This window comes from Gorilla gorilla, chromosome 6 (genome assembly GCF_029281585.2).
Source record: "Gorilla gorilla gorilla isolate KB3781 chromosome 6, NHGRI_mGorGor1-v2.1_pri, whole genome shotgun sequence".
In the NCBI taxonomy this organism is placed as follows: Eukaryota; Metazoa; Chordata; class Mammalia; order Primates; family Hominidae; genus Gorilla; species Gorilla gorilla.
The window spans coordinates 30798469-30825285 of NC_073230.2; the positions used below are offsets into that span (position 1 = coordinate 30798469).

Here is a 26817-nt window from a genome sequence, read left to right on the forward strand (position 1 = left end):
TTTGTATTTCAAAAAGTGGTGACCACTAGGTACACAAAATAGTTAAGTATTAGTGATTTCGGTTTAGAAAAAGAACAAAGTCTAAAAATAGTGAAGGCAAAGCTATTCCAACTGAGTACTTGCAACCACCCTCCACCCCCTGCAACTTGAAGTTATATACTCAAACAACACTTGTTAAAGAATTGTTCCCCTGAACATTAAGCCAGAAAATTGCCTGGCAGCTGTTTGAAAGTAGAATTTACTCTAATTGTATCCAGGGACAATATGATTTTCTGAATAATGGTGTTTTCTCTTTATTTAGATGAAAATAACCATAGGAATGGGAATCTGGAATATGGAATTTTCTCCTCCAGAATTTAGATTCTGCTTTTTGAGAGAACTTAAAAGCTTGCTTCCTCTCTTCCAGGCTCTGGGAGGCTCCTTTAACAGGCAATAGTGCCAAATCCAGTGAAGCAGACAAATAGCTGTCCCCAACATGTATTTTCCTTTAGTAACAGATCCTGTGTTTAATGGGCACATTGCTGCCCCCACACAGGGATTGTCTCCCAGCTTCTCTTGCAGCTAGACACAGCCAGTGGTATGTTCTGGCCAACATGAGGCAAACAGAAGTATGAAAAGCTATCCTCAGGCAGTGTCCTTAAATAAGGATGCTGCCAATTTTGATCCTTTATCCTTTTTTCAGTTTGAAATGAGGTCTCACCACGTTGCCCAGGCTGGACTGAAATTCCTGGGCTCAAGCAATCCTCCCACCTCCGCCTCCCCAGTAGCTGGGACTACAGGTGTCTGTCACCACACCCAGCAATCCTTTATCCTTCTTGTTGGCTGGAAACAGACCCAATAGTTGGAGCTTGAGCAGTTATCCTGGGCCAGGGAATGGCACACAAGGCAGATAGAAGCACCAGTCCTGAAGGATATAGTGGAACCACTTCCAGCCTTGGATTGTCTACCCTTGAACTCTTCTCATGAAAAAGGAAAACGAATTTAAGCCATTTTTTTTTCTAGTAACAATACATACCCAAACCTAATCCTGATACATGTAGTATGCCAAAATAGAGGTAGAAGGGTAAAAACAGACATAACGGCAACATCCCACAGAGGTTTTTGGCATGATATTTCCTACGAGTTGGGATGGCAGGTGGTCCAGAGAGAAAGAGGTGAGTTTTTTTTCACTCTTCAAAGCATAGAACAAGGTAGAAAAAGGGATATACACAACTAGTATGTATTTGTGTTTATCCTGAACTTTTTCTCCCTTGCAATTGGTACTGATAGAAAATGTTCTTTTTAACATTGAAGCGCCCCTCCAAAGACTAGTAAACATTCTTTGTAGAACAGAAGTTCTTAGCTGGGCGTGATGGTGTGTGCCTGTAGTCCCAGCTACTTGGGAGTCGGAGGTGGGAGGATCACTTGCACCCAGGAGTTCAAGTCCAGCCTGGGCAACATAGTGAGTCCCCATCTCTTGAAAAGAACAGTTCCTGACAATAAACGGGTAGCAAAAAACTCCTGATGACCTTTGTGAAACTACACATTTCTGAGCTTCCACCTGCTCCCACTGAGATTTTTATTTATTTAAGTGGGACACAAGTTCTTAACTAATCAAACAGTTGTTGTTAGCCTTGGCTACACATTGAAGTCATCTAGGGAGCTTTCAAAATTGATACCTTTGCCTCACCCCTACCCCCAGGGATTTTAATTCAAATTGTCTGGGATAATTATAATTTAATTATGGGAAAAACATTTTTTCCCCTTAAGGCAGGGAATAATTAATGCTGAACTTTACAGATTGTCAATCAATGTAAAATAAGAAATAAAAACAGTAATATATAATTTAGGGAAATATATGATTTGGGTAAATGATTTAGGAAAATATTCAGTTATAAAGTTGAGAACTCCATTGTATCACTGCCTGGAACACATGTAGAATAAAATATCCACTGGAATTCTGCAAAGAACACAGATTGTTAAGACTGTCCATGTTGTATTCCTTTAAGAATGCTAATTTCCTTTGCCTGTCCTTGAAACCACCAGACTGTTACATCTTTGCAGCTCTTGCCCTGTGGCAGTGTTTTTACTGTTGGCAGCTTCTGCAACCTCTGTTCTCATTTGCTCCTTCTAATTGCACCTATTTGATTTAGCTTAAATGACAGGAGAAGCAAGATGACCTATTCCAGTGACATCTTCCTTACATTTACTCTTGGCTCAACTTTTATTTAAGTAAACATCACCGACCTCCTCCTTCCATTCTTAAAACAAAACTGCCGCTGATTTAAGTCATTCAGACATTTAAGACTGTAGAAGTGCTGGAGAAATATAAGTTCTTAATATGATCTCACTTCTCTCAAAGCATTCTTAATTTTTCTAACATAGGAACCTGATACACAGAACTATACCATAAGTCAGAAAAATGACTAAATCCAGAGAATATGCAGTCTTATCTATATATTTTAAAAATAGTTACCTACAAGTTCACTCTAGGAATTTTGGCTACTGAAGCATCCATGTAAGTGTAAAAGACTGATGTCCAAGAATGTTCTATTCTGTGACCACTTGTAATGTGAAAAGCTTTGTTGATTGGAACATGTCACCAGTATAGAGAGAAAAAAAGAGTTAAAGGGACACCTCAGTTTACAAACTGGGAATGAAACAGAGAGGTTAAGCAACCCACCCAGAGAGAAAGCTAATTTAGGGGAACCAGCAGAAATGTGGGTTAGATGCGAGCTTTCCTAGCACAGAGTTACTTCACATGATCAGCTCATTGTACCTTTTAGTAAGTGTCATTTTATACAGAAGTGTTGGGGACACACCTGCCCTAAACCAATCCTATGACACACACATAAACTAGTGGACATGTTCAAAGTTAAGTCCCTAGATGTACTCTCAGATTCCTATTTTAGGCTCATTCTCCCCTATTCCTCCTTAAACCTTTCATATTATTTAATTCTATAGAAACTAGAAATGTGTGACCTTAAAGGCTTTAGACACAATTCTTATAGTTCAGGTTTTTTTTTATTATACAGGTGAGAAAACAAATCCAGAGCCAAGGAGTCTGACCTTCAGTGACACAAAATTGTGTCAGAGGCAGTGGGCCAGACCTGGGCTCTGACTCCAGGGTTCTTTCCACCAGTTCCCTTTAGCATCAAGGTAAAAACATGCCAGCCACTTCAGGGGGCGCGTAATGAATCTATGCACACTTCACTGGTAGCTGAAATTTTGATGGCTATCCCTCTGTCTGTTACATAATTTCCAGGCCAAAACATACTAGAAATGGCAGGTGAATTGCAGGGGAGACAAGATGCTGCTGACAGTAAAGGCAGAAACACACACGGCAGGAGGGCAACTGCTTAGAACCCAAATCAGTTTGGTGGGTTCAAGGACAGGAAAAGGAAATTTTCATTTTTAAAAGGATAAAAGGGGGACAATCTGAGCCATCTGTATTTTCTGTACAATTTCAATGTCGTTTTACTCTACATATTTATTCTAGGTAGTAATACAGTGGAATCACCAACCTATTCCACCTGGACATTTCCCTAAATTGGTGTAAGAGGTATCACTCAAAATATTAAGTAAGTGAGCCAAACAAAAAGGGAGAGATGTCAAAACAAATTCATGAAGGAAGATCCTAGAATGTCACATGAATACCTCCGATTATCGATAATGCAACTGAATTATTAACTACTTTCAAAATAATTTATTCCATCAGGTGTCTGCTGTGCTGCGATTATTTTCATACCATCACTAGTCTCCTATTTCTGACCTCAAGGAAACTGCTATTCTTAAAAAGCAAGTATAAAATATTTCTTTCTTTTTTTCTTTTTTTTTTTTTCTCCAGACAGAGTTTCGCTCTGTCGCCCAGGCTGGAGTGCAATGGCGCAATCTCGGCTCACTACCACCTCTGCCTCCTGGGTTCAAGCGATTCTCCTGCCTCAGCCTCCCAAGTAGCTGGGATTACAGGCACCTGCCACCACTCCGGCTAATTTTTTGTATTTTTAGTAGAGATGGGGTTTCACCATGTTGGCCAGGCTGGTCTTGAACTCCTGACCTCGGGTGATCCTCCCACCTCGGCCTCCCAAAGTGCTGGGATTACAGGTGTGAGCCATGGCACTTGGCCTAAGATTTATTTCTTATATAACCTACCTCTTTACAAAATAAACAGCTGCTTAATATATGCATGCACACACACAATATAATTGTGCACAAAACTATCTTATCTCTTTGGTTTAAAAAAGTACACTCAACATGGAAAACACACAGAGTCACTCCTGACCTTTCAAAGCCATTGACTTCAGGTGACAAAGATGAAAGAAGCCTTTAAAAAATCTTTTCCTTTAGTATTTAATAATCACTGGCCAGGTAATAGCTCACGCCTGTAACCCCAGCACTTTGAGAGGCCGAGGCAGGCAGACCACTGGAGGCCAGGAGTTTGAGATCAGCCTGAACAACATGGCGAAACCCTGTCTCTACTAAAAATACAAAAAAAGTAGCCAGGTGTGGTGTGGCACACACCTGTAATCCCAGTTACTCAGGAGGCTGAGGCATGAGAATCATTTGAACCCGGGAGGTGAAGGTTGCAGTGAGTCAAGATTGTGCCACTGCATTCCAGCCTGGGCGAAAGAGTGGGACTGTGTCTCCAAAAACTTTTAAATAACCACCATTACACATGTATACCTATGTAACAAACCTGCACATTCTGCACATGTATCCGAGAACTTAGAATAAAAAAAAAGAAGAAAAAAGAAAAAAAAATTTTTTTAAATAAGAAAAGTAATTACTAAGTTTCTTCCCCTGCCACCTCAAAGTCCCAAACTTTTGTTGTGATATTTGAAAACACATGTTGACAACCTCGCTATCCAAAAACTGCAAAATAATCCCATGTCTACTCCACAAAGGGCCAAATAAGAAGGCTCCATTAGCAAGAACTGGAGAGCATATGTTGGCATCTAAACAGATGATCACGCGGGGACTAGGTTTACATTAAGATTTTGCCCAATCACAAAGAAAGCCGAGGCCAGTTATCTTACCTCAAACTGCGGGTAGGGAGGAGTCATGGCTGAAGGGGGCCCTGAGGTGGGAGGTGGCATCCCTGAAGTGGGTGGGAACAGACCCAAGGCGTTCAGATTTAATCCAGGAATTAAATGTGCTTGAAGCTGCAACAGTAAAAAGGCCCCTTAATTTGACAATTAAAAGAATCAAGGGAAAGTGAGCATTTTTAAGTGACAGTATTCAAACTGATCTCTTGTCTAATAAAGAAATGATTGTATAACTCAAAGCAGATGTTCCATGGGACTCTACTTGAGTACATTGTTTACATCTGTTTATAACCCTTGGTATTTTAAAATCTGTGTGCTGGTTTGCCCCCTCCTTGGTCCACAGCTGCATTAAGATATCTCAAGGGAAGCTTTCCTTTCCCTTATGACTAGCCCACAGGACTTAGACAAAACCGTATTCTGCATGCTGTGGGCAAACTAAATATAGACAAAAAGCAATGTATCAGAGTTGAAGAGGTAATCAAGTAAGATTGGTTCACTGAAAAGCAAACCAGCTATTAAGAGATCTTTACTTGCTGGGTAAAACTTAGCAACCATGGGTCTAGAGGCCTCAAAGTTGAGCCCTCTGGAAATCAGGACCCATCCCCATGTAACTACTGCAAGTAAACATATCATTGGAATGGATATAGGAGCCAGAAAGGGTATTTTAATTTGTTTAATTTTATAAGGGTTGAGGATGTAATGTAGATGGCGGAAGGGAGATTTGAGTGTACTTGAAAATCTTTTTAAAAGGCCTAAGGGGGTTAGATTTAATCCCAGTTGATTCCAGAACATTTGGAGCCAAGCAGTGAGAATTGAAGCAGGTTGGCAAGAAGTCACGTGGGGTGTAAAATGGCTAGCATTCTAGGCTCTTCTCACAAACGCAGTATTTGCACATTTCCCTCGTCTCATTTTTGTGTTTCAGATGACTGGCCCAATTGAAAAAAAATTATTTTTTAAAGTCATTTACTTTAAAATTTAAGACAGGCTTTTGAAGTGTTCCATTTTCAGCACCATTTCACTGACTAAGGAATGTCAGCAATTTGCTTTAATAGCCTCAGATGCACTACACAGATTGTTTTATCAATTGAAATTCTTGTATCTCCAAGGTTTATATGGGTAACCAAGTTTTAAACCTGTAATCTTAACATTAACTTTTATATGCATTATATCTATTGTAATCCTAATAAGAATGCAAGGTAGGCAGTAGTCCCATTTTACAGACGAGTAAACTGAGGCTCAGAGAGACTGAGTAAATTATATAAGAGAAGAGAGCTGCAGCTCATAAATGGTTCAGCTGTGATTCAAATCCAGTTCATGTAACATTTCTTCTATATTAAACTCTCTCAAATTAACATTTTAAGAGAGGTACTATATTAACCTTTGTAGGTAGACACTAGCCTTACTTCAGACAGAAGGAAGCTAAGGCTCAAAGACTAAATAATTTGCTAAAGTCACAGAGACAGCAAAGCTTAATGTCAAAGCCAGTATCTTCCCTACTATCCCAGGGTACTTGCTGAGGTGCTAAAAATCAACTAGAACTACTTCTAGTGATAATGCCACAAAAGAATTCAATATTAATGCAGTTAAAAACATTGTTTTAACTATTTGTTAAAATAAAGACATGCCCTTCATAACAAAACTAACATTCATAGAAGCAATATCATTTTCATAAGACTCCCTGATTTTCTTCATGATCTCCTCCTCAGCTTTGGCACATGTCTCAACATTGCCTTTAACTGTAATAGTGCGTTCTGGATTATACAGCGTCAATTCCTGCAATCTGCAGAATGAAAAAGAAGGGAAAGAAAAAGAATGAAAATTGGAGGAAGACAGCTAATAATTCAGCCACAGATGGCAATTAAAAACAAACTGTGGAGCCTGGTAATATGTAAAAGTGGGTGGTAAAACATGATGGGAAATGAGTAAGCCCCAAAAGACGTAAATCCAAAACTGTAAAGCTGCAAGAGAGAAGAAAATATTTGCCCTCCCATTTTCTCAACTAGAGATACTGGGTACATATAGTTCAATCAAGTCCATACTTTAAATAAAGCTTACTTCTCAACCGCTTAAAGTTGAACCATTTTCACAATTGAACAGTGAATTAAAAAATGACTGGAAAGATGTATAGTTTTTGAGGAAACCAAATACCCTAAGTACATAACCTTTCATAAGTATGTTCCTAGTCTGTATTAACCAATTCTAGGCATAATTGGCATTCTCGTGCAATTGCATTTTCTGGGTCACCAAGCAAGGAGAAAGCATGGAAATATTCCAAAAACACAAGCCAGAATTCCTGTGTCTAAACTTAGTTTTTACCAGTTTTTTTAGAATTTAGATTGAAATAGGCTGGAGGAATATCAATCCATCTTGACTAAAATTTAAAATGGTTCACCAATGGCCATTTAGATAACAAAAACGTTAGATAGTGGCAGCAATATTCAGAAACTCCCTGCGGGACCTAGGTCCTGCTGAACCTTCAAAAGCCACTGAATATCATACCTGAAAACACCTAAGCCTATGCTGGTCAACAGCCTTGAGAGGAAAAGCAATGGGAGACATGTGCCATGGAAAACAGAACTAAGTACATAAATTGAGAGGATATGGATTATTGGTACAAATCTCCTTCATCTTCCTAAAGTTCTCATTTTCACTACTAGTAAAATGTCACAGGCTAACCTTGAGCCAGATGAATGGGAAGTTATTCCTTAACATTTTCCTCAAACTTGTTAAAAATGTAAACATTTGTATAATGAAGACTATTTCTCTTAGACTACTTTAAAAAGAAGTCTATAATTCTAATTCAGTCTCAACCTGGCCCTGCCAAGCATTTTGTATTACAGTTTTAAAAATAGCTGCTTCTAGAATAACTTTTGAGATTTTTTTCTTTTAAAACTCTCCCCTTTCTGGGGGTAAATTTAAGACAAAGTAGTATTACTTATTGCATTTACCACTTTGTGGGTTTTTTTCCCCCTTTCTTTACAACCAAACAGAAGTTTCCTGCTTCCTTACTACCTCCTTTGAAAACTCCTTGTACACAAACACCGTGCAGTCTTTCCCCTACCACTCTTCCTCAGTTCATCAATCTTCTCCCACCTTTTTGAGTACTCTGATTGAAACTAAGAATGGCCACCCTCAGAAAAACCTTTCCACGTAATTTCAGAGCATCCACAGATTCTAAGTGCGGTAGCCTGCCTCCAAGGTGATTCCTGTCACCCAGTTATCTGTAGTCCCACACATACATACCGAATAGGGCTGACTTGTGTAAACAACATTAGAAAAATGATAGAGTATAACTTCTGAGGCTATGTCATAAAAGACATTGCAGTTTCCATCTTGACAGCTGCCATGTCTTGAGAACACTCAAGCAGCTCTGTGGAAAAGCCCATGTGGGAGGAACTGAGGCCTTCTGCCAACAGCCAGCATCAACTTGTCAGCAGCATTGATTGTGAGACCCCAAGCCAGAACCACCCAGCTAAGCTGCTCCTGCATTCCTAACTCACAAAAACTAGCTGAGCAATTAATGTTCACATTGTGTTAAGCTGTCAAATGTTGGGATAATGCGTTACACGACAATGGATAATGAACTGGGTTATATATTCCAACTTTGGGAATAAATGTCATAAAACATAGTTAAGACTGCTTTAGAAAATATGAATGTAAAGCATTTGGTTCCTCCTGCCAGAAGCAGATAATGCTTTCAATACGGGTCAGAAACCTAACAGGCAGCAAGCTGTATTTGAGAAACCATGTGTAAGTACGGCAGCACAGGCTAGCTGAAGCAGCTGTAAAGTGGGAAGCTAAGCCCAATACACAACATGCAGCTTACAGTGTTGGAAAGTTTTCTTATTCAAAAGCAAAGGAGCACTCACGGAGATATCGTGATTTTAGTGTCTGTGTCTTGCTCAATTTTTTTAAGATTTCTTCCTTCTTTACCAATAAGACGGCCAACAAAGTTATTATGAGCTAAAATCTTCAAGGGGATCTCTTCTGTGCTGTAAATAGAAAAGTGGTCATAAAATTAGAATAAGTAAACCTATTCTTGGGTAAAAAGACAATATTCACTCATTAAACATTTACTTCCTACCTACCATCTGGGAAGCACTGTGTTAGGTACAGCTTAAAACTTGCTGACAATTGGCCAGCATTCTAGCAATGCATGAATAGAAGGGGAGAAAAAATACAGAAGTTAACTTCTAAAATAGTTCTTATTTTATTCACTTCAGGAAATATCTTCAGTGATGGAGTCTCTTACTCAAAACCATATTCCTAAACCCCTACTACCAGAACACAACGTACAAATAAAAAACAGTACCATCCAGTACAAATATATACCTGGAGATATGTGCATAATTTATAGAAGGAAACAGAAGAAACAACAGTGGTTACACTTTGGGGGAAGAGCATAAGAACAGGAAGGGGAGCTTTCACTTTTTATTTTGTAGCTTTCTGAATTTCCCCATCATATATATAAAAAACTGTTTAAAATGTCATTGTGGTTAATAGATGGTGGGCTTTTCCTTTCTTTTTCTTTTTTCTTTTTTTTTTTTTTGAGACAGAGTCTCCCTCTGGCACCAGGCTGGAGTGCAGTGGCGCGATCTCGGCTCACTGCAACCTCCGCCTCCCGGGTTCAAGCCATTCTCCTGCCTCAGCCTCCCAAGTGGCTGGGACTACAGGCACATGCCACCACGCTCATCTAATTCTTGTATTTTTAGTAGAGATGGGGTTTCACCATGTTGGCCAGGATGGTCTTGATCTCTTGACCTCATGATCCACCCGCCTCGGCCTCCCAAAGTGCTGGGATTACAGGCATGAGCTGCCACACCGGGCCTATTTTTCTCTATACTAAAATAATTCTTCTTTAAAATTTTTACTTTAATAATTACATTCTTATAATATGGCACCCACATATAATATTACTAAAACATATTTAAAGTTCTCTACAAATTAAGGTCGGTAATGAGGTCCCCACACTAACTGCAGTGCCTTACTCTCGATTCTACTTTCAGTGCAGCGCTGTTCTGTACACTAAACGTGGCACAGAACCCAACCTTCACTCAAAGTTCCTGTGGAAGAAATAGTTAGAGTTCCCGCCTGCATTACCCAGATAAACCTCCAGTTTGCCTTAGAAGAGACTTAGGCACTTCCCCACCTCCACACTCCCTGCTGCTCCAAGGTGGGGCCAGGCAGTGGACAAGAAAAGAGCTCCAATGAGCTCCGAGTAAAGGATGAGTCAAGATTTGGGGCTCCTGTTTTGGGTTAATCCAGGATACCTCCTGGTCCTAGGTTCCCCAAGTTGCCTTCTTCTATAGCTGCACTTCTCTTCCCCGTTATCACCACTCGCCTATGTTCAAATGTGAATGAAAATATTTAAATATTAAAAGACATACACTTCACAACCAGATCAACAGTACCAACCACTGTAGCTCATCAGGATATCATTTCCCTCTGTTTGTTGGCAATTCCTAATAATTGTGTCAGATATATCAAAAATACAAGAGCACAAATATCAACCTCTTTCACAGGACAATCTTCTTTACTCACAATTTTATATCTTGAGCTTCCTTATGCATAATCTCCAGAATAGACTTACAAGCCGCAGAGGTGCCTTCAGGAGTAGAGAGGATAGTAATCGACTTCTCAGCAGCCCCCGCATTTTCTTTACGGTGGACATCGATTCTGATAGTGGGCGCAAGCAGAGAGGAAAACGAGAGCAGTAAGCTTGTATTCACAGTGGAGTTTGTAATTACCAAATGCAAAGTCATAGGGCTTCAGGGCAAAGCAGATGACTCACTTCCCTCAAGAGCATAAACTTTCAATAAGCTGTCAACATTAATGCCTTAAGAGGCAAATTTTAATTCTAGGAACATTCTCCTTTCTCTTTCCTCAATCCAACCAAGCGGGGACATCTTTTCATTCTACCCAAGCTGTTTGTGCTTACAGCTTCCTTTCAGATGCCACAGAACAAATGTCTCATGACAAAGAGCCTGGATTCAATCTGCTCTAAAACAAATAGGAACTGGAGGGCATGCCAAGAGAGGAGTTGGAATCCCATAAGCCAAGTTGAACTGCTTATTCTGCACAGTATATCATTCTTCATTCATTGGATGAGCAGATTTCACCAATCTGCTTCCCCTTTGCAAGGTTCTTCCCACATTTTGCCTCCTTGATAGAGGAAAGTCTGCAACGAACAGTGATAGGAATGGAACCTGGACAGATGGCAATTCTACTTCAAGAAAAGCAAGCGGCCAATAAACTCAAAATGATGTTTAATTTCACTAGTAATTATATGTCTGCCAGTTAAAAGAATGTCATTTTCTTCTAGACTTGCAAAAATTGAGATAGAAAAAATTAAATATGGGCAAGATGATGGGTAACAAGGCACACTCAACACTTTTGGTAGGAGCAAACTGGTCAGCAAAATGCTGAGCACCTTGTGACTCAAGAACTGTATTTCTTGTAACATCTACTCCTGGTAACATCTACAGATATAGTCTCATACATGGGCCAAGAGTGATGTTTCTTACCCTTGGCACTACTGACTTTTTGGGCCAGATTCTTTGTTGTGGATGGGGTGTCTTGTGCATTGTAGGAAATTTACTAACATCCCTGGCCTTTACCTACTAGATGCTAGTAGCATGCCTCTCTCTCAACTCTAACAGCTAAAAATGTCTCCAGACATTGCCAAATGTCTACGGGGGTTGGGGCAGAGAGATGATCATTTGTGGTTGAGAACCACTGGCATGGGAAAGTTCCGTTTCTAACAGATAGAAAATTAGAATTATCTAATTGCGGGAAGAGATGGTTAAATAACAGTATATTCATATCATACAGATGTTTTTGAAAATGTGGTAAAATTACAAGTACCAACACAGTAAAAAGTCCTTAAGTGAAATAATGCAGTTCACATCATGACATGATTTCTTTTTTAAAGTCACACATGTTAGTAGATACAGGCAACAAATCCTATAGAGATACATTCCCAACTTACGAACAGCTACCCAGGTGAGACGAATGGTAACTTTTTAATTTACATATTTATATGTTTTGAATTAAATATAAAATAAGCCTGCCATTTTTTAAAAAGTACAAGAAAGAAAATTAGCTACTCAAAAATATGTGTTTTTGGGAAAATTAAGTATTTGTTGAGTTCCTTTGGCCACTCAAACACTTAAAGGGCTAAATAACTCATGGCCATGAGAGTGACCACTTGATCATGCCAATAAAATCAAGATTTGGCTTTCATTTTCCTAAATGTTTGGTTGAAATCTGAAGATTTACCTCAAGAGTAAAAGATAAAACTAAAAATAAGGGCATGAAACAAATTAAGGGCTACCTAAAAATAACTAATAAAAAAATAGTGTCTTAGATAACAGTCCCAATCTTACGAGTCATCTTCCCGGCTGCTGTTTCAATCCCCAGTCACTTTCAGGGATGCTTGTCTTCCAGCAACACATTAGCATCCCTCTTTGCAGTTTATTTTCACCCTTTCACTGTGCTAAGGATTACTAAGCTCCGATCCCCTGAGAGAAGGGAATGTGGCTTTGGAGATTAGAGTGGCCCTCTGAGACCATTCCAGAAACGAGGTTCTGATAATGACTAATTTCAATGTCAAGAGTTAATTAAATCCACTGGCAGAGCTCTGCAAATGAATCATCGGATATAACAAAAATTGCTTCCCTTCCCCTATCCCCATCTTCCTGCCTTAAGTAAAACAAACAGTTCAATTTAAGTCACAGCTCTTTCATCTGACAGGGAAATGAGTAGCTCGAAAAGGAACAATTCTAATCTGCTACATGAGAAGGAAGGGAAGCCATATAATGAATTTCTGCAGGTAACGGTGGATCAAGGGAAGCAAGAAGCCCTTAAATTTTAAGATTAAAGCCAGGCCGACTGACTAGGTTATGGTCCAGTTGTCTTTCCCACTCCTACATGATGAGGTCAGGGCGATTAATTTTGCATTCAGGTAACCAGCACCCAACATCTCCTGCTTCAAAGCAGGGGAAGGCAGGATCAGATGCCACTGCAGGGAGCAGGTGGGTATGGACCACCACTCAGTACAGTTCTTTTTGGTTCTACATGAGAAATGGGTCAGCTAGTCCAATGCAGGCATGGTGCCTATGATGAACATGCATGTCCTCTTAGGCCTGCTGGAACAAACACATAAAGTATACACAGCAGTGCGGTTCTAACTTTTAGAGAAAGATTAAGCTTATTTCATTGGATCACACTGAAAAAAAAGAATTCTCCTTTCTAAATTTAAAAGGCAAAATAATCTTGTCACTTCTGTAGCTGGCCCAAGGCTTGCACAGTGGTATTTTTGGATACAACCTCTTCTTCCCAGCACACTCACAGGTTCTTCAGGAAATACAGTAGTAACAGGATGTGCCTTGTAGCACGTTATGGAGCTAGGTATGGGGGGAAGAGTTTGTCACCAAGCTTCTTTGGGTCAAAAAATATCCACATACTGTACAACAGTATGGTTTCTAAAGCAAAACAACATATAATGCATGAGAATTGAGAAGTATCTTAGATACACATGAAAGTCTTCAAACATAATTCACATATAGTCATTTTAGTCATTTGACAAATAAAAGATCCTTCTATGTAGCAGGGCCCTCGCCTTGGCCCTGGGGCTACAGTAGTGAATAAAACAAATAGTTCCCGCTTTCTGCTCCTGATAATTAGCTCCAACATTTGAATGGGAATATTCCAATCCCTTAAACCCCACCAATTAAAACCATCAAAAAATATCCAGAAGAAAAAGCCATTCTAATTACATGGCTTAATCACAGGAAAAATTCAGACAAATAAGATGAGCGATTCTTTATTCGAGTAAGGCAAGACTGAAAAACCATCTCTGTATTGAGGCCACAAATAAAATGGATTGGACCCAGAAAATTACTTCCAAAAGCAATGAGGGTAGGTGGGGGGTAAGGGGTGGGGCAGAGGACAACCTAGAAGCTGCCTTTCTGTCTTCCAGAGCTTCCCCAACCAGAAAAGGATTAGGTATCATTTGTTTTCCATTCATGTGTGAAAATCTGACATTCCCTTTGAGACTGAGGATTAGCTCCAGATTTATATGAAATGAACACCAAGATACTGCAAGATTTTTACACATTCCCAAGTACTGTACAAGGAGTCCTCATGGCTGTGTTCAGAAGGGCACCAAGTACCAGAACGACACACTGTTACTAAGATTCCAAGGGGAATTCTCATGAACACCCACCACACACTCAGCATACTCACTTAGACTGGGTCTGTTTGGTGATGTTCCGAATGGTGGCACCTTCTTTTCCTATGATGGCTCCAACAAATTGAGTGGGAACCAGCAGGCGCAGAGGCAAATCACATGGTTTCTGCTTGGATACGGATCCTGGAGACCCCTGCCTTGAGGAGCCCCTCTGCCCAAGCCCCCGGCGACCTCGGGGCTGCTGCAAGGGGTTTTGCTGGGCGGCCATTTCATCAGGGATATAGGCTACTTTCAAGGTGAAATTCTCTAACTGAAATCCATTCAGTTTGTCTAGTGCTCTGAAAGTTGAAAAGGGGCAGGGGTGGGAAAACGAATCAGTCTATATGACACATCTTTTAGCAAAGCAACACCCATCTCTTCTACTCAGCATTACTAGCTCTAAACTTCTGAGTGAAGCCCCAGCACAAGCAGCAAACCCGCAACACACATAATCCTCCCCTCTCCCACCCCGCACCACCACCACCCACACACATTTTCCTTTGAGACAGGCACAGTGGGGAAAAAGACCACAAGTTTCCAAAGGGAACCTATGTGCCATCTCCTAATGAAAAATAGAAAAACAAAAAACATTTTGTCAAACTGTTGGTTAAGTTTAACCCATAAGGTTATTAACGGTTTAGGAATAGCTAAGCAGCAAGAGAGAAGCAAGTGGGCTTCTTGCCTTGGCTAATGTTTCCAAACCACAGTGGAAGAGACATCAGAAATATATACCTCCTTCACTTCAGCCTCTAAAATATGAAGTATTTAAAACCATTTTAAGAACCAGTGGACAAATATCTCTAAACCATTTACAAGAGACTATTCTGAGTATTAAATTCTACCAATCACACTCAGTACCTATTATGAGCCAGTCCCTGACTTTGTGGTTCTTGATCTGATTTGGAGCAAAGAGGCAGGGGTGGTGATAAACCAAAAAAAGAGTGTGCCCATTCTACCACACTATTTGGGGGAGAGTTTCTCTCTTTTTTTTTTTCTTTTTTTTTTTTTTTTGGAGACAGAGTCTTGCTCTGTCACCCAGGCTGGAGCGCAATAGAGCCATCTTGGCTCACTGCAACCTCTGCCTCCGGGGTTCAAGAGATTCTTGTGCCTCAGCCTCCCAAGTAACTGGGATTATAGGCATGCACCATCATGCTTGGCTAATTTTTGTATTTTTAGTAGAGATGGGGTTTCACCATGTTGGCCAGGCTGGTTTTCAACTCCTGACCTCAAGTGATCAACTGCATTGGCCTCCCAAAGTGCTGGGATTACAGGCATGAGCTACTGTACCCAGACTCTTTTTCATTCTTGATCTTTATTTTAACATGCAAGGAAAAGTGCCCAAATATTGAGCATGAATCTCAGTGAATTTTCACAAGGTGAATACACACATCCAGATCCAGAACTAGAACACACCAGGGCCCCAGAAGCCCCACCAGTACCTGCTTCCAGTAGTCACTGCCCCCCTACCCCTTGCAGACTTCTAATACCATAGATTAATTCTGCCTATTTAAAAATTTTATGTAAATATATGAGTATACATGATATGTATTTTCTCATATCTGGAAACTTTCAATTTATTGTAATATTCACATCCAAATTGTTGTGTTCTATTTTCTGGGGTTTTTTTGTTTTGTTTTGTTTTGTTTTTCTTTGTTTCGTATTCATTTTGTGTGTGTGTGTTCTGTTTTCAGAAGGGAAAATAATAAACTAGTAGAGACGATATAGCCCAGATTTCATAAACATACACCTAACAATACATCCCTTTTTAACTCCCCAGTGCACAACAAAATGAAAAACAAAAAGAAAGAAGTCCCCACACTTCCCAGTGTCACTCAGGTTCTTTGCTCAGATTCTGTTCCAATGGCCCTGAGTTCACCCCAGGTGGGAAAGAAAAACAGGCATAAAATGGTCTCTTTCTAGTTGCTTGGTGTGGTCGTTTCCGGCTTATACACTGCTTTATTTGCACATCTACTCTCAATTCTTGACTTAAATAGAAAAAAGGGGGTGGAGTGGGTGACAGTTCTAGTACCAAAAAGGTCACTGAGGGCTAGGACCTGGAAGGCAGACCTGGGCAAGCAGACAGAGGGCTCGCTGACATTCTCCGGCCCCGAATGATTCTCGGTTTCTCACTTCAGTCTTCTATCACTGTCCTACCTTCTCTGGCACATGAATGAACTCTTATTGTAAAAGATCAGTCATGCAGAAAGTAGCAAGAGGTTGCTCTGGCACCATCACCAACCCTCCAAGGCCCTTCCCAGAACTGCTGCTCACTGCAGTACTTCTACAAATGGACCAGTCCTTTCTATATGTTTATAAACACATGCATTCATATTCGGTTCCTTCATTAAAAGCATAATTGGGGTTGTGATGTACACTGCTCTGTGGCTTGTTTTTAAATACAACGTCTTGGGATATTTCCATGTGATTTCTATGTCAGAGGGCATTCTTTTCATAAGCTTCAGAGGATGATAGCTGACACATGCCACACTTATTTTGCCAATGCCTTGATGACAGAACCTTAAGTTAACGCTGTACTTTCCTCCTGTCCCCTTTTTTTCTTAAGGGAATGTGGATTAAGGGACCTAAAATATTTTGGTAATTTCTAAAGGAAGACAACAGCTGATATATTTTAATATTTATGGTGTATATTTGTTATAAAAAGTTGGAGATGCAGAAGAGTCAACCAACTACAGACTCTTTCAAAACAGCTTTATTTATTTATTTTTTTTGAAATGGACTTTCGTTCTTGTTGCCCAGGCTGGAGCACAGTGGTGCGATCTTGGCTCACTGCAACCTCCACCTCCTGGGTTCAAGCAATCCTCCTGCCTCGGCCTCCTGAGTAGCTGGGATTACAGGCGCACGCCACCACCCTCAGCTAATTTTTGTATTTTTAGTAGAGATGGGTTTTGCTATGTTGGCCAGGCCGGTCTTGAACTCTTGACCTCAGGTGATCCACCCACCTCGGCCTCCCAAAGTGCTGGGATTACAGGAGTGAGCCACCACACCTGGCCTTAAATGTTTTTAAAGTCGGGAATAAACAGATCACTGAAGGTTCTTTCAAAAAATCAGGAAACCTGAACCCACTGAAGGCATCAATTACATCTAGGCATAAAAGGTAGTCTAGGCTTTTTCATTATAAATGGCATATTGCCAGCTTCAGAATAGAGTAAGTATATTTTGACTAGTAAATTAAATCATTAATGTTACAAAAATGGTAGATAACTTTCTTCTTGAGTGAGATAGACATATACAGATATCATTCTCCCTGGGGTAAAAGGTACACACGTCAGTTACCAGATGCTTCTATATTCTAGAACCATCTAAATAGTCACACGTATCACAAGAAACAACTTTATAACTTGGCAAAAACTAACTTCTAACTTTTATTGTGTTGCTTTAAAAAGATTTTTCTTTGTGGGGAAAAGAAAAGATTCTCTCACTGAAGAGGTCAGGTGGCCCGGGGCTCTAGTCCCCAGTGTACCTTCTGGGCCCCAGTGGCTCCAAACTCAGGCTGTTCCAGGCAGAATGCAGACAGCCACTACTGTGTGTACCTGACTGTCTAATTGCCATCTAAGCAGAGTTCCTAACCCCTCAAACCACAGTGCTCTATCCACACTCAGACACAGCTGAAAAGGTACAGGAGGAACCTAACATGCAGAATGGCGGCTTTCTCATGATTGCAGCTCCTAAATTACTGAATTTAAGTCAACTACTAGAACCTTTCTAGGCACAAAGTTTGTTATTCAGCTATGTCATATGGTGATCTGCTGAGTTCACGAGGAAAAAAATTTTAGTATTTTCACCAAACCCACCATAGATGCAAGACATGAGATGAATGACTGTCATAATTATTTGACACATATGTATTCAGTTAAACAGAACTTAAAGATGTTTATCCAACATGTATATTACTCAGGAGCCTGGTTTTGTCTTTTTTTTTTTTTTTTTTTTTTTTGAGACAGAGTCTCACTTTTTTGCCCAGGCTGGAGCGCAATGACGCGATCTCGGCTCACTGCTGCAACCTCCACCTCCTTGGTTTGAGCAATTCTCCTTCCTCCTCCCAAGTAGCTGGGATTACAGGTGTGTACCACCACACCCAGCTAATTTTATTTTTGTTTTTTTTTTTAACTAGAGACAGGGTTTCACCATGTTGGTCAGGCTGGTCTCGAACTCCTGACCTCAAGTGATCCACCCGCCTCAGCCTCCCAAAGTGCTTGGATTACAAGTGTGAGCCACAGCACCAGACCAGGATCCTGTCATCATTACGTAACTCTTTGCTCTTGGTGCTATTTTAAGGGTCGCTGAGAAGATGCTGAGTAATTTTGCCAGTTGGTAGAATTTAAATGTACTGATAAGAAGTTTACTGGGGCCAGGTGCAGTGGCTCATGCCTGTAATCCCAACACTTCAGGAGACCAAGGTGGGTGGATCACTTGAGGTCAGGAGTTCAAGACCAGCTTGGACAATAGGACAAAACTCTGTCTCTACTAAAAGTACAAAAATTAGCCAGGCATGGTGGTGTGAGCCTATAATTTCAGCTACTTGGAAGGCTGAGGCATGAGAATTGCTTGAATCTGGGAGGCGGAGGTTGCAGTGAGCCAAGATTGCCCCACTGCACCCCAGCCTAGGTGATGAAATGAGACTTTGTCTCCAAAAAAAAAAAAAAAAAAATTGTTCATTGGGGTAGATCACAATTTAGAGCTGAATGGGCCTCAATAGAGACAATAAATAGTTCCAACTTGAGGAAGAGGGGGAAAGAGAAAGAAAAAAGGAGAAGAAATGAGACCCAGACAAGTTAAACGTACCCAAGAGTCCACACATACAGATCTGAATAGTGGAAAAAGAATATGGACTAGAGACCAGAATTCTAGTCCAGCTTGAACATTAAATAACCACGTTATCCTCCAAAGGTCATTTTCCTTTTTGGCATTAGCCATCTCCCTATAAAACTAAAAGATTAGATTCATGGTCCCTTTCAGCTCTAAATTAATTTCATGCCTGGCTGGGTGCAGGAGCTCACACCTCTAATTCTAGCACTCTGGGAGGCCAAGGAGGGAGGATCACTTGAGCCCCGCAGTTTGAGATCAGCCTGGGCAACATAGTGAGACGCTGCCTCTACAAAAAAAAAAAAATTAGCTGGGTGTAGTGGCACATGCCTGTAGTCCCAGCTACTTGGGATGCTGAGGTGGGAGGACTGCTTGAGCCCAGGAGGCTGAGGCTACATTAAGCCATGATTGTGTCACTGCACTCCCAAGTCTGCCTGGGCAACAGAATGAGAACCTGTCTCAAAAAATAATAATAAAATAAATAAAATTCCATGTCTAAAAATCTCTTCTTTTTTATTCCCAGATATCACCCTGTATATAATACAGGGTCCTCACAAAATGAGGTTTAACCCATTATTGAAAAGTCATAAATTCAATTATCTCCTTGTATCAAGAATAAGAGGTTGACAATTTGGCAATCATTATTGAAAGCCTGGGTAATATGATTTTAAGGATGTACCTTAATGAAATAAATATGGATGAAGCCCAAATGTGAGGCTTCATGACTAAATTGGTTCTAAAAACAAAACAAAACGGTATGGGCAAATACCCTAGATGATGCACAACAGAACACGGGATAGGAAACTGTGGTGAGGATCCAACACTATGCAGAGATTAGAATCAGTATAAATACACTGAATGAAAAACCCACAAAACTCTGCAGAATGATCTTTGTAATTCTGAAAGTTATAATGCATGGGACAAAGTCTACAAAACTCTACGGCAAATTTAACAGTGGTTATCCTTGAATGGCAAAAAATCCCTTTGTCTCACTGCTTTATTTCTTTTTCCAAAATAAATCTTTTATTTACATAGTTGTTAAAGTTTAAATGGGAATTTTCTTGTCTTTAGCCACTGGCCAAGTTGCTTCAAACACTTCTAAACATAACCATATTTACCTTATACAGATCTTCACAATGATACAAAGGAACTGCAATGATAGTTTCTTTCTTTTTTCTTTTTTTTTGAGATGGAGTTTTGCTCTTGTCGCCCAGGCTGGAGTGCAATGGCGCAATCTCAGCTCACTGCAACCTCCACCTCCCAGGTTCAAGCAATTCTCCTGCCTCAGAATGATAGTTTCAAAGTATGAATAAACATTCCTATTCCCTAACAAAAATAAACATCAGAATAACCCCAAACAAAAGAAAGTATAAGAACTCAATGTCTACACATTTTCTAGGGGGTTATTTCTTTGTCACACATGACAAATCCTCTCATGAGTAATGTCTGTCCTTGACTGGCTTATCTCAACATCTCTGGAAGAGGGAAGGAAATAGGTGAACCTCTCTCGCTCTGAGGAACAAGAAAAGGTGCATTCACTAAACGCATACTTTCATTTTTAATGAAACTAATGAAATGAAATTTAAACTTGTCAAATTTTTATTTTAATAATTCAAGACTTAAGCCTAAAATGAACACATGTATTAATATTTTCTAAAATATGTGTACTATTAACCTTTGATTTATTTTAGCCACAAGGTGGCAGGAATTTCCACGTTAAATTCTGTCTTAAAGACATAGCCATATTTGAGGACTCCTCTTAAGTGACATTCATAGAACTTTAACTAACAGAGGCAGCTACAACCACATTAAAACTAGCTGCCTGGCTCCTCAGCATCAGTGACCAGCCATCGCTGGAAATGAAGTATACCAAACAATAACAGGGGAGCAGAAGCAGCAATCAAACATGTTGGAAAAATACATAATAGCTGCTAACTTTTGAGCTCTACCTTACAGGTATTATGAAACATGTTTTGGAGGCATTATCTTAGTTTTTCTCAGTAGCCTCATTAGCTAAAGACTACAGTTATTCCCATTTTAGAAATGGGGCTGAACCATAACAGATTAACTTGACCAAAGTCAGCTAGAAAAGAGATGGCACACAGTCTATTCCATGCAACTGGGCTCTGGAATTGAACTCTTAACCTCCAAGCTCACTCATACTTTCACAAGTACATCAAGGTCACATAGCCTTCCAAACAACAGATGTTACAAAGAGAAAATTGAGAATTACCAGCATAGCCCTTTCACCTAAAGATTGAGCTTTGGGTGGCTACCAAGAAACATGGAGAAATGACACCACGTTGGTTTAGGCAGCAGGCTGTCATGTTTGGAGCCCATGGAGCAGGCCTACGGGGTTCATTTGAAGTCCAGGCTCAAGCCACTTCAAAGTGCTCCAAGCAGTCCAGAACCAGTGAGTTAAACTATAAATACACGCATATATGCACAAATATTTGTTTCTCTTTAATCTTCACTTTGTAGCTGAGAAAACCAAAGCTCAGAAGTCAAAGGTTACTAAGTCAGGGCTACCTGACTTTGGTGTTTACGCTCTCTCTGCTACACCCAATGCTTCTCAAATAAAATTAATTCTCCTCACAGAATGAAAACATATTCCATATCCCTTTTAAAAGCTTATTAGAAAACTCTGATAATTTTTTTACCACTGTAACACAAAACTGAGTTTTCCACTCCTTAGATTAACTTTTTAAAATACCTCATTGCTTTCTAATTTTCTCAATCTTTGAATTCTTGCAGAGGGAGTGAGAACAATATTCTTATAAGGCCACTTGACAGGCAGGAACTAAAATTACGTAGTCCCTCTCCAAATATTCTTATTGGCAACTTTTGGTCAGTATTTAGTATTTAATAAATGTTAACTGACTGAATATTAGAACAAAGGACATGAAGACTACTTCCCTAATCAAAATGCCTAATTTATTTAAGTTACCTAATTACTAAATTACACAATTCTTAACAGCCTTTTCCTTCCTCCTTGGGATCAACAGAAGCCTACCAATCTCTTAACAACTACGCTAAAGAATTTTGAGAACACCAGTGTGTCTACATTCAGTTTGCTGTCGTGGTTAGGATTCTTTTCAGCAATAATTCTGCCTTGACTAGCCAGTCTACCGTTCCTGTGCTTGCAGTCTTAATGCTTTGTTTTTTTGTTTTTAAAGGAGGAAGGCTAAAATGTCAATTACTTTATCCTTACCAAAGTTCATCTTATGCCTCTTCAAAGCTATATAGCTTATGTCTCCAACTTATGTTCTCCCATTCAACTAATTAACTATTAAATAAGCATTTTGTTTCCCTTTAGCTAATTTAAGTTTTCAAATAAGGCCACAACAACAGGCCTCTGACAATCTCCAAATATCCTTGGGTTTATCACATCATCCTATATTTTCCAACAGGGACTTGGCTCTACCAAGTATTCAGTATAAATCTTTGTAAGTAAAACATGGCCGGGTGCAGCGGCTCTTGCCTGTAATCCCAGCATTTTGGGAGGCTGAGATAGGCAGATCACTTGAGCCCACGAGTTCAAGACCAGCCTGGGCAACATGGTGAAACCCCATGTCTACAAAAAAAATACAAAAAAAAAAAAACACTGCCAGTCTCATAACCCAGCCTCAAAATAAATAAAAATTAAAACAATATGGAGCCTCTGCTTTCTCCCTGCCCTCACTTTTATCCCCCATTCTACTGAGGGTATAAAAGGTAAAATTTTCCTGGTCTTCTTACATGATACAACTAAAGAACAAAATTAGTCAAAAGAAGAAGAGAAAGAAAAATAAATTTGTTTTATGACTCATACCACAATTTCCATAATGTCGGAGACCTTATATAAATTGCCAAAAAATTTCACATGAACAAAGGATACAAACAGAAGAAATACAGAATGTGTTTAAACATATTAAAAGCCTCCAGTCTCACTTATGGGAAAAGTGAAAATTAACACAAGGTATCACTTTCACATACTAGATTGGCAAAGTTTGATAAAGTCCTGTGTTAGGGAGAATTGGAGAAAGACTCCCCCACAATGCTGATGGAAATTTAAACTAGCTCCAGCTCTACAACACAATTTAAAGTGCAGTTCTACTTCTGGGAATTTATCATATAGATACATGCTTACATACACACGACATGCAAAAACAGATCCACTACAATATTGTTCATAACTGCAAGAGACTGGAAACAACCTAAATATCCAAATTGCGATTAATCAAAGTCATGCCATATCTGTACAATCAAATACTATGTAACTATAAAAAATATATTTATATACACAAAACATTCAAATGTTATGGTATCATTTGTGTAAAAGGAGGAATACATACATGTAGCATTTGTTTTCCACATGGTTATCTCCCAAGAGATAAGGTAGTTAGGGAATAATACTGGGAGGAAGATTTGTACTATGTGCATCTTCAAATCTTTTATATTTTGAACCATGTGAGTGTTATTGATTTTACAAATAAAGTGCCATTTACCTTATACACATTTCCATCTTCTTCTCAGTCTTTTCTTTCATAGTCCCTCCTGAGTGAGTACTGCCTTTAGTAACCTAGCTGAGCTCCTACTCTTGCAGCTCGTTTTACTTTTCCCCTTCAGGGCTCAGAGTCAGCCAGTGTGGTCTTTTCTTTCACCTTTCTGACACAGAGGACAGTCAGCCCGCTCCTGCCAGTATGGTATCTGGAGGTAGGTAGTTCAGGCTTCCATAGTGAGCTAACACCCAGTGCTGTGCTACTGAGCACTTTGTATGCCATTCTTTCATGTTCATATTCTGAGCAGATCTGTTAAAGGCCATATTTGTGGGACCTCCATTTCTCTCTCTAGTGCTCAGTTTATTAGATCTTTTCCAGCCTATAGAATTATCTTTTCCTAGGGGAGATTGTTTGATCTATAAAGTATTGCCTGTTTACTGCACTGGAATATATTTTTTTCCATAAATCTAACAGCAAATTACATTGATCTAATGTCTGCACGCTCCTAAATGACAATGGTAATCAGGTAACCAGTGAGTAAGAAGTAACATTTAACACTGTTGTTTAACACATGATCCAACTTACCAGCTTCAGATAAAACAGCAATAATATATGTGTCATACAAGAGGAGGAGACGGGGAGAGACTTTATGTTATTTGGCAACAATACCAAGGCCCAGAGCTTCTGCAAATAGGGTGTGATTCAGTTTCATACTAGACCACTCTATTATTGGCATTAAAGATATATTGAAAATGTAATACAACTTTAACCAATGTAGATTTTTACTAGACATTCAAACTTAAAAAGAAAGGCACGATTACAGGGTCAAATTTTGTAAAATAAAGTTTCTCTCTGCCACCCACCAGCCCTTCTCAGTTGAGAAATCCGCAAAATATGTTACTGTACTTAAGTTAGTTATTATATATAGATTAAAAGCTTCAAGCTGCTTACTGTCTAGCTTGGTCCTTACTGGAATAGGTTACATTTACAACTGCAGTTTCCGAGTCAGTGTTCACTAGAGGAAGAGAAAAACGAAGAGAATAAAAGTTAGTTTTCTTTCTACTTCCTTCCTTTTACAAATTTGAAAGCAATTCAGAAGACATGTACCTTGCTCACAGCTCTCCACCACTCCATACTGGACTAGTAAACTATCCAGCACCTATCAGGAGGGGGAGAGAAAATTATAAATTTTGAGTTTCCCAAGTTATTATCAAGGGCAGGAATATGTCTTAAAATCACTAAGTAATTGTGATGGAAAAGAGCCAAAAAATTATCTGGGGCTTTGGACTGCAGAACTAAGGGATGGATACCACAAATATCACACTCAGACTTGTCTCTTCTGCCCTCTCCTAGATCCCTGACATTAATCTCATTTCCTATGGCTAACCAAGAACTGGCTCAGCAAAGTATGCAAAGCCACAGCCGCCTGGTTCCTGAGGCTGAAGGAGAAAGAGCATATATTTCTCATACATACACAAACACATCATCATACTTTCTCCTTGTATACAAAGTCACTAGACAAGGAACCAAGTTAAAAACTAAAGTTTAACAGGGCGCGGTGGCTCGCACCTGTAATCCTAGTACTTTGGGAGGCCAAGATGGGAGCATAGCTTGAGGCCAGGAGTTCGAGACCAGCCTGGTCAACGTAGTGAGACTCCCATCTCTAAAAAATAAAGTAAAATAAAAAGAGAAAAAAAACTAAAGTTTTATCTATAAGATGTCCTTTTCCAAAGGACTTCTTTTACAGCTCTAATGGTTCTTACAAAACAGATTGCTCAAGGCAGGCTAGAAAAATGAAGACAGCACAGTGCATACTCTACCTGGAGTCGAATTTAAAGCCCAACATAAATACATAGACAGCAAAAGTGTGAAATGAAGCAAAGATTTCTAAGTCTACACGGGGTTGGGAAATGTACAATTTGAAGCTGTCTATGTTTTTACGATCTTTCCTGTAGCTGTATTATTATACTGTGCATGTTATCCAAATGGAGAGGCTGTTAGAACAGTAACTATAAGTTTATTATAATATCACCTGCAGATGTACGTCTCATCAATATAAACCAAATTCAGGTGTCCTTAACTTCTAAGCGCTATAGCAAAACAAAGTAAGTTTCTGTAAATTATAGCAAACCACTTACTCATCAGTTTAACCACAAATTTTCTTATTTATTTATTTACTTATTTATTTATTTATTTATGAGATAGGGTCTTGCTATGTCACCCTGGCTGAAGTGCAGTGGCATGATCACAGCTCACTGCAGCCTCAACCTTCTGAGTTTAAGTGATCTTCTCACCTCAGCCATCCAAGCAGCTGGCACTACAGGTGCACGCCGCCACCCTCAGCTAATTTTTAAAATTTTTTGTAGAGATGAGGTCTTACTATGTTGCCCAGGCTGGTCTCAAACTCCTGAGCTCAAGGGATCCTCCTGCCTTGGCCTCCCAAAGTGCCAGGATTACAGACGTGAGCCACTTAGCCCTAGCCTAACTGCAAAGTTAAAAAGGCGGTTCCTTGAAAATGTTTTTCAGGTGCCAGGAAATAGAAAACAAATTTTATGGTAATTTACTACTAAACTTAAGCAATTTCTTCTAAAGGAAGGTTTATCTTATGTGGTATATTTTAGGCTTTTGTCTACTGTTTCCAGTTTGAAACATATAACAAGGTTTGTCTGGGGTGAGCTTTTGTTTTTAGTTTGGGGACAGGGTCTCACTGTCACCTATGCTGGAGTGCAGTGGCACGACCATAGATCACTGTAGCCTCAACCACTGGGCTCAAGCAACCCTCCCACCCCAGCTTTCTGAGTAGCTGGCACTACAGGTGCATGCCACCACACCTGGCTAATTTTTAAGTTTTTCGTAGAGATGAGGGTCTCGGTATGTTGCCCAGGTTGGTCTCAAACTCCCAGATTCAAGGGATCGTCCCAGCTGGGCCTCCCCAAGTGCTGAGATTACAGGCGTGACCCAGCGCCTGGCCTGGTTTTTCTTTTAAATAAGGTTAATACCTATTTATGAGTGAAATGCCCTTTCATTTATTTTTATTTGGTAAATTTCCTTTGCATGAGGTAAATTTAATTTTTATTTGGTAAATCTCTTTTGCATGAGGTATCCACACAGAAGCACATTAATCTTTGTCTCTGATTATAGCTATTCTTAAATCACAAAAAGACATTCAAATATTTCATGAGTGAAGCGAATACTTCACAGGAGGAAATCCTGGTGTATCTTATAGGAAGGGTACTCTGTAAAAGTGCTTGTCTGTTTT

General features: G+C 39.7%; 1 protein-coding gene across 1 annotated transcript in view; it reads right to left on the minus strand.

The window, feature by feature from the left end:
• IGF2BP3 (insulin like growth factor 2 mRNA binding protein 3) overlaps positions 1-26817 on the minus strand; it is a 161192-nt gene that overhangs the window by 26874 nt on the left and 107501 nt on the right. The window contains exons 4-10 of the mRNA XM_031013019.3: positions 24666-24717; positions 24510-24573; positions 14271-14552; positions 10566-10700; positions 8894-9016; positions 6669-6804; positions 5016-5141 (exon numbers count right to left, since the gene is read on the minus strand). Of these exons, the coding sequence (XP_030868879.1) occupies positions 5016-5141; positions 6669-6804; positions 8894-9016; positions 10566-10700; positions 14271-14552; positions 24510-24573; positions 24666-24717 (918 nt within the window). The remainder of the gene's footprint in view (positions 1-5015; positions 5142-6668; positions 6805-8893; positions 9017-10565; positions 10701-14270; positions 14553-24509; positions 24574-24665; positions 24718-26817) is intronic.